Below are 18,126 nucleotides of genomic sequence, written 5' to 3' on the forward strand. Positions count from 1 at the left end.
ACAAGACTAGAAATACATGTAACTAGTTAGCTTGGCAGGGTTTGTGGAAAGTCTTGTGTCATCTTCTCACCATTACTCATGTACATGATAACAGTATTTTTCATAGATATCTGTCACTACACCTTTCATTGAATGTTTATATCCTAGGATTTTTGACAGGTGACCTGCTATCAATACGGACTTGTTAGAAAAGGGAATTGAAGTATCAAAGGTGTTTATCAATTTTGTGTCTATGGGGAAATCTGGGAAATATTAGCCAAGAATCTTATTAGACAGTCTTATCACCAAATCAATAAAATAATTAAACACCGCCAAATAATCAAATCTGAATTTAATATTTCAAGATTTTCTACATTATATAAAATATTTAGACCAGACCTAAAACATGCTTCTCATTCCTGTAGCTCTAATCTGAGCACACACAACTTGAAGAAATAAAAGGAAGACAGAACAATATCTTGGTAAAATCCCTAAACCACAAACCTTAACAGAATAATTTTAGAAAAGCTTTTCTTTCTGCTACCTTCTGTAAGAAACTTAGTTAGTGTTGGCCCTTTCAGAAAGAAAACAAAATATCTAATTCTCTATTACTTTCCTTTCTTTGAATGACATTTTAGTTTGTTGTTGTACAGGTGTTTATCTATGTTTATATGTTTTCACTGATGTGCGTTGCTTCCTCTTTAGTGGGGTTTTAACAGTTATTATAGGTCTAAACCTAAAATAGGATTGCCTATATGTAATGCATGAAACTGATGGAAGCGCACCATACACTTGATGCAATTCATATTACAAGGACAGATGCAGGTATAATATTAGCTGGAGGAAAGTGCCCTCTATGTATGGTCACACCTAAACTTTTTTCTACAATTCTGATGGTTTTGCTTGTGAAAGTGTATAGGAGCCTTTTTAAAGGGTCACAGTCCATGTGCCATATCGCTAAAGCATGATGCATGTGAATTTGTAACTCTTATTGACAAGGAATTCAACCCCCGTATAAGTCCCTGGCAAATGGAATCAGTGGTACCAGTGGCATGAAAGTTAAAGGGGTCAACATGGCCTGCCACCCTGATTGTTCCACCCTGAATGACCCAAGTAAACAGATGACAACAGGCCTGTCATTGCAAAACGCAGGACCAATGCCAACTGCTCAAACTCAACTTTGGCCTCACCATGATTGGCAAGACCAGAGCGCTCTTTTGACTGACAGCCTGAAGCCGTTGCCCCTAGACAGAAACCTGACCCCCTGCACGGAGGTATGAATACTCCCAGGAGTAAGAAACACAGCCTGCCTATGTGGGAGGTGTCACCTTTCTCCCTGACAGGATGACTAGTGAAGTAGTAGAACAAGGTGATGATCTTTAAAGCTCCCACTACCTCTGATCTGCACCCAGGCTTCCTCCCAGAGGAGGAAAAATCCAGCCTCCTGCATCATGAACATTTGCAACATGGGCAGGCAGAAAAATTAGGTAGTCAGGAAACGTATACCTCCAGAAGCTGAGACACAACCTTAGGGTGTGTAAGCTGGTGAGGGCAGTAGGGTTCTTAACATTTTTAAAGTGGCAAAACAAAGGCTTTCAAGTAGAAAAGTTAACCTCAGGGACAATTGAGCTGATGGGGATAGTAGCCTATTGGCTATTTGCTCCCACAGCCCTACAACCCCAAATCAAGGAGTTAAGGGGCCCTTCCAGCACCAGAACTTCAGATCTGATTGACTGGAAACTAGACAACAAAGAAGAGACCTGGGTCTGCAGCTTTCAGGCCCTGTACAAAGACAATGCATGAAATACTGCACTTGTGGCAACCACCCTGCAACTGCACTACTACGACTCATCCTGGATCAGAGACCATTTCCAAAGGAAAGAGAAAGCTCCTCTGAAAGCCAAAGACAACTCCAGAACTCCCTTGGACTAGAGATACAAGCCCCCTGCAGTCTGCAGGCAAAACCGTACTTGAATCACAAATTAAATTGTCTAGTGCATTGTGGGGAACGTTGCCCTGACCTCCAGGAAGTTCCAGATAGGTCCTTTTCCCCTGTGCACAGTGACCAAGGGCTGAGCTTGCCACTGCCGAGGCTTGCTGGTGGCCAGTCTGGCTACCACTACCTTTGTTCAATACTTGGCTATCATAGTAGATTTATAAAGTGCATGGCGACCCATAGGCATTCCAGTGCTAGTAGGGAAGAGAACCGCTTCACAGAGAACAGAGGAGTAACCTTTAAAATCAGTTCTTAAAACGCAGGGTCTTAAGGGATTTTCGGGAATAATAATCATCATTTGTGGATAGAATGGCCAAGGGAAGGGCACTCCAGAGCTTCGCCACAGTAAAAAAGAGAATCAATCCTCTACTTCTAGCCCTCCAAATAATGGGAACGGAGGCCAGGTACGAACAGGTAGATTTAAGAAAGCCTCTTGGGAACTAGTTGGCATGAGATAGAGGGAACACATACATGGAGGACTCTGTGTTCTATAGGATGGGATTTAAAATCAATTCTTTGAGCAACAGGAAGCCAATGGAGCTCCCTCAAACCCTGTTTGGCAGATGTATACCTAGGGATTCCTAACAGTGTCTCTGCAGCAGAATTTTGCATGACTTATATTTGACAAATAACTGCCTTGGAGGCACCCAGGTAGAGCGAGTTACCATAATTCAGTTGCAAGGGAATCAGAGCCTAGACTGCCAGTCTCCTTGAGGTGTGGGGAAGCAGAGGCAAAATCTTGCACAACATGCGCAGGATTCCAAAACATAAGGCAGAGAGTATAGTGGCCTGAGTCCCCATGGACAGAGTATTTTCCAGTCACACTCCCAAACTTTTTATAGCTAGTTTGAGGGCCGGAAGGGCCCCTGACAGATCAGCCAACTCAGAGCGCCATATTATCAACAAATAGCGATAGTTATCGCTAAGTAGGGTTAGCGGCAATATTTTTATCGCCGGGCATCACCGGATTTATCGCTGAGATAACGTGCTATTAACAACGTTTATCTCAAAAGCGATAAAATTCCCGGTGATAGCGGCAAAATCCGTGAATATAGCTGAGAATACAGAGATATTCAGGCATTATGGCTAACAGGGTCTTTGCCATTTTATCCACCTCCCATTGGATATAATGGCTAAGACCTGGTCTGAGCAGGTGTTAGTTTTTGGAGATATTCGCGCTTAGCGCGAATATTTCCATCGCTACGCCTGTGTTGGTAATAGGTGATAGCGATGTTAGTGACTTCTTTCAGTCGCTAACAGGTATGATACGCCCACTTTGCATGTCATTAGCGATAAATATCGCTGACATGCAAAGCGTGCCCCAAACCGCTCGCTATCGCCTACAAGCTGTCGCTAACTGCTGTGAGCGACAGCTTGCTAGGTAGCATGGGTAGGGCCTTGTACTTTTTGACCCAGTTGAATAGCAGCTATGTCTGACATAAAACTAGTTGCTGACGTGTAGTAGGGCTCATAAACGTGTAGATTGAAACCTCCCAGGACCGTAAAAAAGTGTTTCTATTTTTGGCGAATTGGTGAGGGCCTCTGGAGGTGTCTGGGTGAAGTGGCCTGCAGAGCCAGGAAGATGATAGTTTAGAACCACAGAAAAGGTATCTGGATGGGGCAGGGTGCTGGAGAATGAACGATTGTCACAATGGGATAGTGGGAGAATTTCTGTGGTGTGAGGAAGGGAGGACTTTAATATGATTGCAAGCCCTGCACATGTTCTGTCTTCTGTAGGTCTACAAGCTATATAATGGCCAGGAGGAGGACTTGATAAAGGCTGTGCCTTGAAGGAACCCTGCAGCTTTCTCAACCTGTCAGCCCTGTGGTCCCATTGTCAATATTTTGCATACCCTTCCTCACCAGCTTCTGTCTTTCTCATCCTATTCTGTCGAAACGGTGAAACCAGCAACGACAGCCCCCATTCCTCAGGACTACAGGACTACTCTGTGCCCGGGCACTTAGAGGAAGGTGAAAATCAACGGATTATCTGAGCCTGGTCCTGGGACCCTTCTCACCTTACACCCCCCAGTGGTTTCCACTGAACTCAACTTTACCTGCAAGTGACCCATTGTCTTTTCAAATCGTACTTTCCTATTGACCGCAATGTTTTTGTTGTGTAAAATCTGAATGCCCTGATTTGTCCTTTCAACATCCCTAACTCTGGTTATACTCATGTGATTGTCTCTGTTTTGGTGTCAATATTTACATCAAAATCTGCTTTATTTTTATAATTTGTGATCTTTCTAGTTGTTTCAATAACTTATTGTCAATGTTGCTTCCCTGAAGTGTTTAACACATTTTCTTCTAGTAATGCCTGACTTCTCTGTGTCACACTACCAGGGCTGAGCTAGTGATGTATTCAGTGTGAATGCAAAGGATCTATTTGGGGTATTGTGAGATTATTGCATAGTGAAGTCCACCCAGCGTCAATGCGTGTTAATCTGCTTTCCTACAATAGAATTCTTCAATTTAATGGGTGACAGACATAAGAAAAGCAGGCAAGGCTGAATTATAGACCGTGGCAAGAATCGGGTCCTTAAATATCAGGATACCCTTTACCCTTGCTACCAGGCCCTGCATTGTATCGCTCCAACTGCCTGATAAGATTACTTCCCTCCTTCCTCACTGATCCATAGCTGAGTCTCCGTACAACATCAGTGGTTGAAAGAAGAATCCAGTAAAGAACTGTTTTACAATCCATTGCAGTCATTTCCCTTCTGTTCCTTTCCCTGTGGCAAATATTTCCCATGTGCCTAAAGTGATTCAAAACAGGAAGGTGCAGTTTAAAAGCCTGTTTCCACTCAGCGCTCATAATCTAACAATCTCCACTAAAAGGAGGAGTATAAGTGGCATATTATCAAGAACTCCAATAAAATTATCGCCGCTTTAGTGGCTGGAAACTGCCGCTGAAGCGGTGATAATGGGCTTGATAATGCCCTTGTGAATTCCCATAGCAGCCCAGGTTAACACCAGAACCTGGGCTGCTATGGGAATTCACAAGGGCATATTATCAAACAGTTTCCTGCCGCTAAAGGTGAGATAATTTTATTGCAGTTCTTGATAATATGACCCTAAATACCCTGAGAATATATCGGTATGTGTACCCCACAAATGTTTTTATAAGATTTGACCCCATGCATCAGCTCAGTACATGTTTTACCTGTGTTGTCCCTTTGTATTCTGAGTCCATATAACAATAAAACAGAGATTGGAAGAAAAATTGTACATTATTCTGTATTATAAAAGGAATGTTACATTTAGAGTCCTGGACAGGACATACAAACAAATCTAAATATCCTAGGATCGTAGTCTCTCTGCTGCTCATTGTAAAATGTACAATGATCCGACGCAGTTGTCTTGAATAGCCGTGCTGTGCTATGACAACACAAAATTCACATTTGCAGAAATGGACCAATCACATGTGCACTTTATTGGTTGTTGCTAGAGCTGCTCTTTTGCATTAAGTATTGCTTGGTATTCAAATCCGGCCTCCAAAGGATGATATAGCACTTGGGAATGAAGATGCATCCCAATAACCCAGCAGCTGAAGACAAGATAGCAAAGATCTCCACGGCCACCATATACTTCCCCTGTGTGCTGAGATACGCAGGTATAAAAGCGATCCACACGGCCAGAAACACAAGCATACTGAAGGTGAGGAACTTGGCCTCGTTAAAACTCTGGGGCAAATTACGAGCATAAAATGCAACCACAAAGCTGACAGTGGCCAACAAGCCCAGATATCCCAACATCAGATAGAAGAAGAGAACAGAGCCCTCGTCACACTGGATGATGGTGGTGTCTCGTATCTGTATCTTCACAGGGAACGGAGGATCAAGGAGCAGCCAGACTGTGCAAATCAGGACTGGAGCAAATGAACACAGAAGGACCACGCCACTGGGTATTCTGGTCCCAAGCCATCTTGAAGACCGGCTGGTGGGATCGCGAGCATTGAACGCTATAATCACAGTGATGGTCTTTGCCAGGACAGTGGAGATACTGATGGCAAAGCTAATACCAAAAGAGTTTTGTCGGAGCATACAGGTCACCATCGATGGATAGCCAATGAAGGCAAAGGAGGAGAGGAAACAGAGCATAATGGCAACAAGAAGCACATCGCTGAGGACTCGGTTATTTGCTTTGACGATTGGTGTGTCTTGGTACCTTCTGAAGGCACAGAAAACAAATAGTGTCATTATGAAAAGAAGGCAGGTCAAACATGAAAGAGCTGTCCCCAAAGGCTCATCAAAGGAGAGGAACTGCAGAGTTGCGGAGAAACATTGTGTCTGACCTTCATTTGGCCACTGGTCTTCAGGACACGGCCAACAGTCAACTGAGTCTGAAAGGAAAGTGGAAGTTTGTCAATAAGAAGTTTATGGCAAATGAAATAATATGTGAAACAGCACTCTGGTTGAGTTTACCACAAATAATAAGCTAATAAAGTGCAATGATAACAACAATGCTGTTTACAATAACAATCAGCATAATTTGATTATCTGATCCATGTAGAAAGTGTTGGGGTCTTGTTGAAGGCGTGGAGGTTTGTCCAACTATTGGTTTTGATGCAGGAATTATCTAGTGAATGTAGAGGGGTCTAAGGAAGCATATCATATTGTGTTTGGTGGTAGGAGACTTTTTAAAATCTGAGATTGAATTCCAATGATTATTTATAGCTCAAGATCTTGAGTTGCAACTCTTGACAAGAAGTATCACCTCCGATCGCAGATTAACATTGTAGGTAAGACTGAACATTTCCAATTGAGTCTCCAGTGGGGTTAATCTCCTGAGGGCATATTATCAAGAACGGCGTTAAAATTATCGCTGCTTTACTGGTAGGAAACTGCCACGAAAGCGGTGATAATGGGCTTGATAATATGTCCTTGTGAATACCCATGGTGTTAAGCTGGGCTTCTATGGGAATTCACAAGGGCATATTATCAAGGCCATTATTGCCGCTTTAGCTGCAGTTTTCTGCCGCTACAGCGGCGATCATTTTATCGCCGTTCTTGATAATATGCCCCATAGTTCTTATGACAGGATAACATCAAGATGTTAGAACAATCCTTTGTTCACTAAACACATGACTACATGTCCCTCTAACCGGCCACTGAAATGTGGCCCTGGCTCTACTAAAAGGAGATCTTCTTCCAAAGGCTCATTCTCACGTGAAGCAAAATAGCAAAAACAGCATTATTCTGGTAAAGCTCCGGTGGCTTCCTGATGAATTTGCATTGATGTTGAAATTGTACTTATGGCAGAACAAAAGAGAGGGGCCCTACTCTTCCAAAGGGACAGGACACCGAATAGACTGCAGTCTTAAAAATGTAATCCCTTTGGTACTGCTCCAAGCACCGACAATTCCAATTGACAAGAAGATTCAAAGCGCTGGGACCTTTTTTAATTGTTATTATTGTGCCTGAAGAAGGTGGTTGGACCTTTAATCCCACCGAAACGTGTTGCTTCTTGGTCATTTTAATTTTGAACAGTAAATAGTTTTTTCATGTATGCTTTCGTATAAATGTTTTTTATACACAATGTCTGTTAATGATATTTTGTCCCTATTGCACTTTATTATGTTATGAATAGTTTTTAACATATAGCATTTGTTATAACTTGAAGGAGGCTATTGTGATAAAGTACATTGAGATCTTGTATTTTTATTGAGAGCTAATAGCTCCAACTTGATTTTAACAGCTGCATGAAATATTTAAAAATAAACATTTGTACCTCTTTGATAGATTGGCCAATGTGTGATTGTGTGGCGTGGCAAGTGTCAATGGTCTAAGCATCCAGTTATGTGGTATGATTATGTTCCATAGGGATTACATTTTTAAGACTGCAGAAATTGTATTTATTACACATAAGGTCACACACGCAAACACATCTGATTAGAACACTGAAGATCTCTGCAGGTAAGTCATTTCTATGGAGGGTGGAAGCACTTCTTCAACTTCTTTCATACTACTTGCTTGTTTGACTACTTCCTTAATCTCTCTGCGCTCTATATCAGTCTTTCAGTGTATGCTCTACCTCTATTTTTTGTGATCTTGATTCTCGGCAAAAAAAGCCCATGCCAAAAAATTCAGCAAGAAGGGAGTTTGGCAATCTACCAGAATACTTCTATCAGTATCTCAAAAAAACATTAAATCCAGCAGTGCGGAAACTCCAAAAAGAGGGTCAAGTCCTAAGGACCCAAAGAGAACTCAGGCAAGTAAAAACAAGGCGTAAGAAAACAATCTTGTGACCCAAAAGAAAATCTGAGGAGAGTCTGAGGGTCAAACTATTATTTAACATAAAAACTAACAACCGCGCTTGATTCTGGAATGAGATTAACACACTATTAAATCAAACAAATCTGGGGATCAATTCCCACCTAACAGAAACAGATTGGACAACTTTTCCTAAAGCTCATTTCAACAAAGAACTTTGTGGAGACATCAATCTTATTACTAAAAAGGCACATTCAGAGCCGGTGAGAATGGATATAACGCATACTAATTGGATACCATTTACCCTCACTTCCAAACAAATTACTGGAAGAGTAAGTGCCCCAGGACCGAATGGGATACCTCCACTCATGTTCAAATTAGACCAGGATTTTTGGGTAGAAGTATTGAAACCTGTATTTGAACAAATTCCCCAAATGTGAGTCAATTCTAGGTAATCATTTGCTTCTCCAGAGAAGATGCACATATGAGAATAATAGACCAAAGATTAAAAATAACTGAAAAACAGGAAGGACTCAGCGACTGTTGAATTAATCAGAGGCCTTAAAGGACCAAACAACCATAACCCAGTCGCTGTCGAGAAGTATTATCTTTAGGGAAGCCAAAAGGGCATCAGATATTTTATATTGTAGATTCAACCCAATTTACAATTTGTATAAAGTCTTAATTGTGAACAGAATTGTTTAGACATGAATTCACATTCACAAAGGTTATTTACATTGTAATTTCCTAATATTACTGTCATGTACATTGTGTGGACAATGTACTGCAGCTTTGCACATGAAAGGAGATCTCGCACTGTCCTAGCACTCCTAATTTTTTAGGCAAGGAGGTTACTTGAATCTTAGGTGATTAGGACCCTATTCGCCCACATTCGAATTGTTTAGGCTGGACACCAAAAAAAACACATTTTATACATCAATCTTACTCATAGTAATGTCCAGCATTTTATGGCCATAGTATTTCTATTTATGTTCTATTTATATGTTACAAGTGTTCATCAAGCGATGTCATAATTTTATTAATCAAACAATGAATAATACTTACTTACTTCCTACACCTGGACACCTTGGCTTCTTTAAACTGCTCAGAATCTCATTCATCCTCTCCCCTCTCATTTTGCAGCATCCATTATATGTCCTCTTTGTTTTGCTCCTCAATACAATGATCCAATCTTGATCCCTTTGTCTTCCCTGCAACACACATGTAGCTATTACTTCTGCCACAAGTATGTGCCGAGTCTTCACCTGCCTATAATATGCTTCTTATTTCCTTCAGACATTGAGCTGTGCAGCTATTGTGTCCCGCATCAATCTCACCTGTGTGTACCGTGACTGCCTATTGATTCATATGATACTTTTCTTTTGACTTGTAACCTTGTCCTCTAATTGTAAAGACATCCAACATATTTGAGCCATATTATTTTCTAGAGAAATCCACAAATAAATGAATAGGTTTGCTACTTTTTAGTTAGAACCATATATTACTAATAAAACCCCCACCACAGTGGGTTTCACATTTAATTGAGGCCATAAAACAAGGATTTTCCTTCATGTATGGAGCTTTGAAGACCCATTTTCAGCCTGCTCATCCGCATGTTGTTGTGCTGACTGGTACTGGCAGTAGCTGACTCTGACTGTGCCCAGGGCTCTACTAACCAGGCTCAAGGCCAGTGCTATTTTAAATTCACAGGAATGCATTGGGGTCCACTCATAATGGGCAAAACCTACCTTGTAGCCTGTAGTAAATAATATGGGAAGGGGATACAAAACTACCTTTAAGTCCCTAGTAGATAATAGGGCATGGCAGTTTAGAGGCCAGCAGCCCTTTCTGCACTTGCATGTGTGAGCTTCTGACGCCTGAGGTCATTTCAAAAGACGTCCAGCATTTCAGCACTGTGTTTTTAAAAACTACACTCACTGCAAACTCAGCCTTGGTGGTCTGGGCACTTCTTGAGTGATAATCTACCTTGGTTTGAAATATTGACCACCCCAAGACCTCCTTATGTGTTCTAGGGGGTAATGTAACTATGAGCAGGGTCCCTATCAAAGGTATTTTATAAACCCTAGTGAGTGAAAACAGACCATTTTATTTGTCCAGAGCTTAGAAAATTCCCTCCAAACTCGACTTTGGTGCTGTGGGCACAGTGAAGATTAATCTACATCATTTTCACCTATCAGCATCCCCGTCTCCGTAGAGGTCCCAGAGGTAAAGGGGTCCTGTACCAATAAGCAGGGTCTTTATAAAAGATGTTTTATAAGCCCTGATGAGGAAAGAATTGCACATTTCATCTCCCTGTTGTAGATGCTTGGCCTCAGAGGCTAACAAGGCAACGTTTTATGGACACATAGGTATTGTTAGAAAATGATGAAATATCATTCAAGGTCTGAATAGAACCAACAACTTGACATTGTTGAATTTATCCTAACTTTTTAAAAATTCTGGGGCAGATTTATGAGTTCTGGCGCATCTCTGCAAATCAGCAGGGATGCGCCAGAACTGATGCGTCACGCAATTCCCCCCTTGCGGCACCACAGATGCGCCGCATTTACAATGCGGCGCACCATGGTGCAATGAAGGGCAGATGCGTGACGCATCTTGTGGTGTACGGGCGGCGCATTGCTGGAGTAGCGTCGCAAGTGCGACACAACTCCTGCAATGTACAGAGGCCACCCATACATAACGTAGTGCGTCACTCTTACGCCTGCTTCAAGCAGGTGTAAGGATTTGACCCAGCAGCTTTGTAAAACTGACTCAGTGAAATCTTGTAGATTTCACTGCGTAAGTTTAACGGGGCTTTCCTACGAGGGAACGCCCACCCTGCGACAGAACGCCCACATGAAACCTGACGCAGGTTTCATGTGGCGCAGGGCTTTACAACGTGACGCATCTGCCTAGATGCGTCACGTTGTAAATAGGTCGCAGGGATGCGCCACGTTTCCGCGCCGTTGCGTGACGCAACGGCGTCGTAAACGTGGCGCAAATCCGACATAAATCTGCCCCCATGTTTTTAATTATAATCGCAGTTAGTAGAAGAGAAGGCATAAAGGCCACAATTCATCAAGATACTAATATCAGTCATATACATAAAGAATATAGATCGATTTTGAATGTAAAAATATTTAGTTTCACAATCTAACAATGACCACATTCAAGGAAGGAAAACCCCGAGCCCTGAAAATATCTATGAAGTTAGTGCAATCCTACTCTTTGTGAATGAAACTTTTTTTCATGTTAATTTAACTCATCTTCAATGGCCAAAGAAATAAATTTGGGGCCTCAGCCACTTTCCATTTTTCTAGAATCAAGGACTTGGCGTCAAGAAGTGCAATAAACATATATGAAATGAAATTAAATGATTACGCACTTGTATAGGGCACGACTACCCCTGAGGCATCTCGGCGCTTGTACGAATACCACTGAGGAACCCTTCCTGGCCTTTCCCTGTGAGATGCCCCTCCTGGGCACCCTCAAGGTGAAGTCAGGCATCCTCAGCGTTGTTGGAGCTGTTGTGGAGATTAAGCAAGCTATTGCCCAGAGTTGCAGAGTGGGACCCATGAGTGGAATAGGCACCGAGGCGAGAATTATCAGGTCCAAGGAAAGCGCACTTATTGCTAGGATAATTATCGCCAGCTATCTCTTGCTTTTATCAGAGCAATAAAAACAACCGAGTTAGCTGCCAAATGTGTAATTATCGCTGGGATTCCAGCGATAATCGCAGAACGTTTGGTGCTACGTTGGTGATAGGACAGGGCACACTTAGCCATGATATCCACCTTCCATTGGATATCATGGCTAAGTCAGATGAAAAGCAATCGTAAGTAAAGTAGCGCTAACCTACTTTTCTTATTGCTCTGCAGGTTAGCGTGAGGCTTGATAATAGGAGAAATGTCGCTTAGTGACATATATCCCCTTATTCTGGGGAGGAACGCCCACTTTGCATCTCATTAGATATGCACAGCTGGGCAATACGGTAAAGGGCGCTGAGGCAAGGATTCATGCGATAGAGTGACCTTGCAAATAGGGCAATACAATTATCACCGCTTTCCAGCCAAAAACGGCTGCTAAAGCGGTGATAATTCTCTTGCTGATATGGCCCTGAGTCTTTTTGGAGCTTGTTGCTAAGCCAACAGAAAATTTGCTTCCAGAATTCTACTAAAGAGAAGCAAGTATGGAGCCAATCCTCAATGGCACAATGGCATCTAAAACATGTATCAGAAATAGAAGGGTAGATCTTATGAAGGTGAGATGGTGTAAAATAAAGTTGCCTCTTACAAAAAATAACATACTTTTAAAATTGGCCCTTCTAAGGGCTTTGTGTGCCCAGATAGTGCTCCATGGTTGCGTAGCTGGCCTACAGCCTGTGCATTTATGGATCTTTTGTAATGCCTGTGGAAGTGGCTAAAGCGATGTAGCCCTACCTTCTCCCAGGTTAATAAGTTTTTCCTATTTATCTGGAACCCTGTTTTACTGCTAGGTTCAATCAGGATTTCAGGGTGAAAGGGGTAACCTGATATTCTTCCTGTAGCTGAGAAAACCTAGCAGTATTCCCTATCTGCTATGTTTGGGAAGCTTGGGAATCTAAATAAATGGAACAAGCTGATACCAATTTCTAGAAGCATTATTTTTTTCAAATAGATCTTTCCTCCCAGGTCACGTCTAGGAACTGATCTTATACACCAGTCAGTAAGAGCTGCCTGGTGATATTTTTTGAAAGCCCACTTTCTTGAATAGATAGTGATACAGGGGTTAGTTAGTTAGAGAAAAATTTTTACCGCTGAGCTGCGGCGGTATTACCAAGGTTTATCGCAAATGCGATAAAAAACGGCCGCAATGCATGAATATCGCTGAAAAGTCAGCGATATTCATGCATTACCGAGCTAATGCTCTTAGCCATGTTATCCACCTCCCATTGGATAACATGGCTAAGAACTGCTCAGGGGCAGGTGTTAGCTTTTGGAGATAATCGCGCTTAGCGCGAATATCTCCAAAAGTTGGTAATAGGAGATAGCGATGTTAGCGACTGTTTCCAGTCGCTAACATCTTGGCACGCCCACTTTGCATGTCATTAGTGATAAATATCACTGACATGCAAAGCGGGGCCCAAGATGGTCGCTATCTCCTACTAGCTGTTGCTAACTGGTGTTAGCGACAGCTAGGTAATAGGGAGATAATTTTATCTCCGCTCTCTTGGCTTTTAAAGCCAAAAAAAGCGGAGATAAACCCCCTTGATAATATGCCCCACAGTGTTTAGTTGTGTACGAGGTTTCTACCCTAAACAAACAATATTACGGAGCATTTGGTCGATCTCATGGAAAAATGTAACAGGGTCTTTAATTGATACATTTGACAAAAGGAAAAGCAAAAGCTGGAGAATCATCATTTTTAGCACCGCTACTCTCCCTACTATAGAGAGGCATAGAATCGGTCACTGGTTTAGAAGCTTCCTAGTTTTCAAAAGTGTTGGTTCATAATTGAGTCGATATAGCGGTGAAAGGTCATGCGACATGTATATCCCCAAGTATCTAACTAGACCTGCAGACTTGATTATGCAGATCAGAAGGAAGGATTTGGTCTAAGCAATTGAACAGTAGTACCTCAGATTTAGAATGAATGATTTTGCATCCGCCTAATCTGAAAAAAGTAAAATTGTATAAAACACTTCCGCAGTGTTCTGTTAGTCAGCTTCCAGAAATAAGATTAAATCCTCTGTGGAAAGCTTACGTTTAGAGGCACATAGCAAGGGTGCCCTGACTCATGGATCTTGGTGTAACAAAGATGCTAATGGTTCTATATATAATGCAAAGAGGACTGGTGACATGGGGCACCCTTGCAGAGTACCTCATCTGAATTGTAGTAGCCCCGCAGTATATGATCCTAGCTTCAGCCTCTCTGTATAAATTCTGCAAAACATTAACAAACTGTACGGGAAAATTGAATTTTAAAAGTATAGCAGACAAGGGGCCAGATGCATGATCCTATTTTGCATGCGCAAATGGGTTTGCGACCAGTTTGTGCATGTAACATGTCACAGGGTCATGTACAATTCCTAAAAATTGAGTCGCTATTTATTTGCAGATTTCCAAGCCCCTTGAGACACTTTTGTGCCGCTGTTGCTTTACTTTTGTGACACAGTGGTGGTGTAAACACTGTGGACAATTTACAACGTGACGCATCTTCGCTCGATATTAAATTTAGAAAGCACAAACTTTAGCCCAAGGGCATCAAGGCGCTGCAGAGAACTAGTGTACGGCCGAGTAAGAAAATCATATAACACTCTGTGTAAACAACCAGGTTTTCAATGCCCTACGAAAAAGAGAGTGAGACACAAGGCCTGATAACCCCTCAGGAAGAGAGTTCTACAACTTAGCAGCCGCAGGAGAGAAGGCCCTGCCTCCCTATCTAACCTTTTTGTACCTGGGGACTACTAGCAAATTCTTGCTGGCAGACTTAAGCTGTGTGGTAGAGACATAGCGATGAAACACTTCTTTATTGGCATCCGAGCCTAGACCATAATAGGCATTATGAGTCAAACAGAGAGTCTTAAAAAGAATTCTGCGATCCAAAGGCAACCAGTGCAGTGAACGAGGGAGGCAGAGACTGAATGGTACTTAGGTAAGTCCATCACCAGCCTCGCTGCCGCATTCTGCACTAACTGAAGGAGGCGCATCTGACCCTTATTCATGCCCAGATAAAGGGCATTAGAATAATCGAGTCTGGCCATGACCAGGGCAATAACTGCCTGTTTTCTTGATGCAAAGGAGAAGAACTGAGAAAACTTTTTAAGCAACCTGATTATTTGGAAACAGGTGTACACAGTTCTACTGATTTGTAAGTTCGTAGACAGAGATGTGTCAACAATAACACCCATTTTTATTCTATAGGATACAGGAGAAGGGCAACTGCCCAAGGTGTCAGGCCAGCATCCATTTGACCAGATATCTTGTTGGTTGCCAAAGATCAGGATCCCTGTCTTTTCCCCATTTAGCTTCAGATATTTTATTGGACAGCACCTCAAATCCATAAGATCTCACAACTCTCGCCAGTGGGGCAACATAGATATTACAGAGTGTAGGGCTTAAAGAAGAGCCCTGTTGCACTCCACATATCAAAGGGTTGACGTTGAATAGAACTGGCCCATTTTTACAATCTGTGCCCTCTCCCTAGGAAAGGAGGAAAGAAGCCCTTCAGCCAAGCCCCCGCCCCATCTCCTTTAGACACAACTCTAGCAATGCGTGACATTTGGGCCAACAGATGTGTCCGAATTTTGGACGTGTCTGTCAATCCTAGTGCCATGGTGTATCCATGGAGGTGCAAGAGTATCACAGACTGGCACGGGGAAACTGACGCATCTCCACAGATGTGTCTGTTTCTTGTAACGCTGCCCCTTAGTTGCAGGGTCAGATCCATTGGAGAACACGCTTTAGGCAGGACTCAAACCCGCACCCCATTCCGTGATGTCCCCATTCTATCAACTCAGGCTGAAGGTTATAGAATGGAAGTTAATGAGACAACAGGAACTCTATAAGGTCAAAGTAGCTACGTGAGGCTAATAGTAGACCCTACACACTTCAATCCAATTCAATTAAAAAAATCTTTATTCGGCTACATAAGCAACCATAAAAGTACACACATGTCAGTCATTAACTTCCTATGTATATTAATCTAAAAATCTCAAAAACAGTGTGCTGTTAAAATTGTAAGGCAGACAGTGATTGCTGTGCACTCACAGCAATTGTTAAAAACAATCCAACACAATTAAAAACATCCTCCTAACTCAGCTGGAGCAATCCATCATAAGCTTCTCTAAAATCAGTGATGTGTATTCTTTTAATTAATGGCTATAAAATACTTTTAGTGTACAGTAAATTAAAATCACAGAATAATTATAAATGTAGGATTGATTGGTCAGACCTGTGGTTACATGGACAGATGCTGGTTACGTCATCCAGGAGAATCACATTAGCAATGGAAAGTGCAGTGCTCGTATGATGTCATTGATTACAGTAGTATCAGCATTGTAAAAGTATGCAAAGAAAGAGATATTTAGTCTTCAAGTACATGAAGGAGGCATCAGAGACACTGGTAACACAGAGGTGAACTGTTACCTGCATCAAATTTCCTCCCTTGTCTTTTTTCAATTTTCTTTAAAGTAGTTAGTTTTTAGCAAAGACTAAACATGTTTTATAAGCAGGACACACAATCTTGAGTTACAATAAAGTATACAAACATGACTCAGGTGTCTGGACATAAATCCACTCAATAACCCTTGACGTGCTTCTATCTCATGCTTCTCCTTCTTTCCTAAAACACTCTTCACAAGTTGTGCGATCTTTTAAAGAATTAATGTCAGGATCTGACTTCTCGTCCGCAAGAGCGCGGACCACCAAAGTAGAGTGAACTCATGTTCCCCATTTGAGGAGCTGCACACATCAGGTCCCCCTATGGATGGTGTTCAAACAATCTACACAGGGAGAGATGCGTCGCTTCTTATCAAAAGTGAGTGAGTGAAGATCACATAGTTAGAGATGTGTTTTCTTATTTTGTACAGACCTTGAATGTGTTGTCAAGAGTTCTTGGCACAGTAGCCCAGATTCTTGGCAACTGGTGACCTTTGGAAGAGGTTGGGAACAAATATCTGACATGAACTATACTGAGTGAAGCAATTTCCCCCGCTGGTGTTTATGGCTGGGTTCATTCCTGAGAATTTTCTGAAAATATTGGGCCAGATATTGCAATTTAGTCCACATTTGTCATGTACATTTGGTGAGAAAATCATAAGTATGAACTTGTGAAAGAGGCCAGCACTTTCGGGAGTGATCCTATCAGGACATTATATCAGGACATTATGGGGTATTCCCACTGCAGAAACAATTGACAAAATGGTCTCACATTTGCATTTTCCAGCACAGTGTCCATAAAAAGCCTAATTTAAGGTGCACATTTCTTTGCTTTTTTAGGTATGGCATTATCCAACACTTTTTGACTTTATTCAAATTATATGTATTATATGTATGTACTTACTTAAAGGGACTTTCACCCACCTCTCTTCATCCATTGGTCTGTTGTTGTGTCATTCATAATTGGCTTCTACTCGCTGCAGCATCTGACAAGTAGCAATGGTTCAGCCCACTTCAGGGACTTGTTAACTTCACTTGACTATATTTTGCTCTTTCTCAGTGGGCACATCCACACACAAAGCAGTTCCCTTCTGAACCAGTGTTTCTATTTTCACTTTAATATTATTACTTTAGTGCTGCATTTGTTGGTAGATCCTGATGTTATAGCAGGATCTTATCTATCAGATGACAACACAGATCACATTCCAGCTTTTTCCATTCCTAACTTCTACAAATGCTATTGTGAATTCCTTTTGAAGCGTATTTTGATTATCTGACTGCTAGCAAACCAGAAGCTTCCTTTTTATACCTGTGTATTCCTAGGGGGACACTTTCTATCTTTTTTCTTTCCTTCTTTCTTCCTTCTTTCCTTCTTTCTGTCCTTCTTTCTTGCTTTATTTGAATGTTTCCTGCTTTCTTTCTTTTCTTCTTACCTTCCTTGTTCGTCATTTTTCTTTTTTTCCTTTTTTCCTTCCTGCCTTCCGTCTTTCCATCGTTCTGTCCCTTTGTTCATTCTTTCTTGCTTTCCTACTATATTTCATTCTTTATTTTTAAGAGTGTCATTTTCAGTGTTGACTGGGCCCAATCCACCTAGGCCATCTCAACTGTGCTCCATCGTGCACTAATGTTTCATCCAGGCCATGGGAAATAAAAAGAGACCACAGCTTTGATTGATTTACACTGTCAAATGCTGTGGTCAGATCCATAAATGCCAGGTATTCGGGTGATTTTTTGACATAATATATTTCTCAATATTTACCTGCTCAATTGTATCCACCTTAGGCCTAAAACCATACCGATT

At 41.8% G+C, this 18,126-nt stretch overlaps 1 protein-coding gene across 1 annotated transcript; it reads right to left on the reverse strand.

Moving 5' to 3' along the window:
• Positions 1-5,406: 5,406 nt before the first annotated feature.
• Positions 5,407-17,838, reverse strand: LOC144752003 (vomeronasal type-2 receptor 26-like). Its single transcript, XM_078639962.1, has 2 exons — positions 17,759-17,838; positions 5,407-6,145 (listed from the first exon to the last, which is right to left on the reverse strand). The coding sequence occupies exons 1-2, from the start codon at positions 17,836-17,838 to the stop codon at positions 5,407-5,409; spliced, it is 819 nt and encodes a 272-aa protein (XP_078496088.1).
• Between the last annotated feature and the right edge of the window lie 288 nt (positions 17,839-18,126).

Source organism: Lissotriton helveticus, chromosome 4_2, assembly GCF_964261635.1.
Source record: "Lissotriton helveticus chromosome 4_2, aLisHel1.1, whole genome shotgun sequence".
NCBI classification, from domain to species: domain Eukaryota; kingdom Metazoa; phylum Chordata; class Amphibia; order Caudata; family Salamandridae; genus Lissotriton; species Lissotriton helveticus.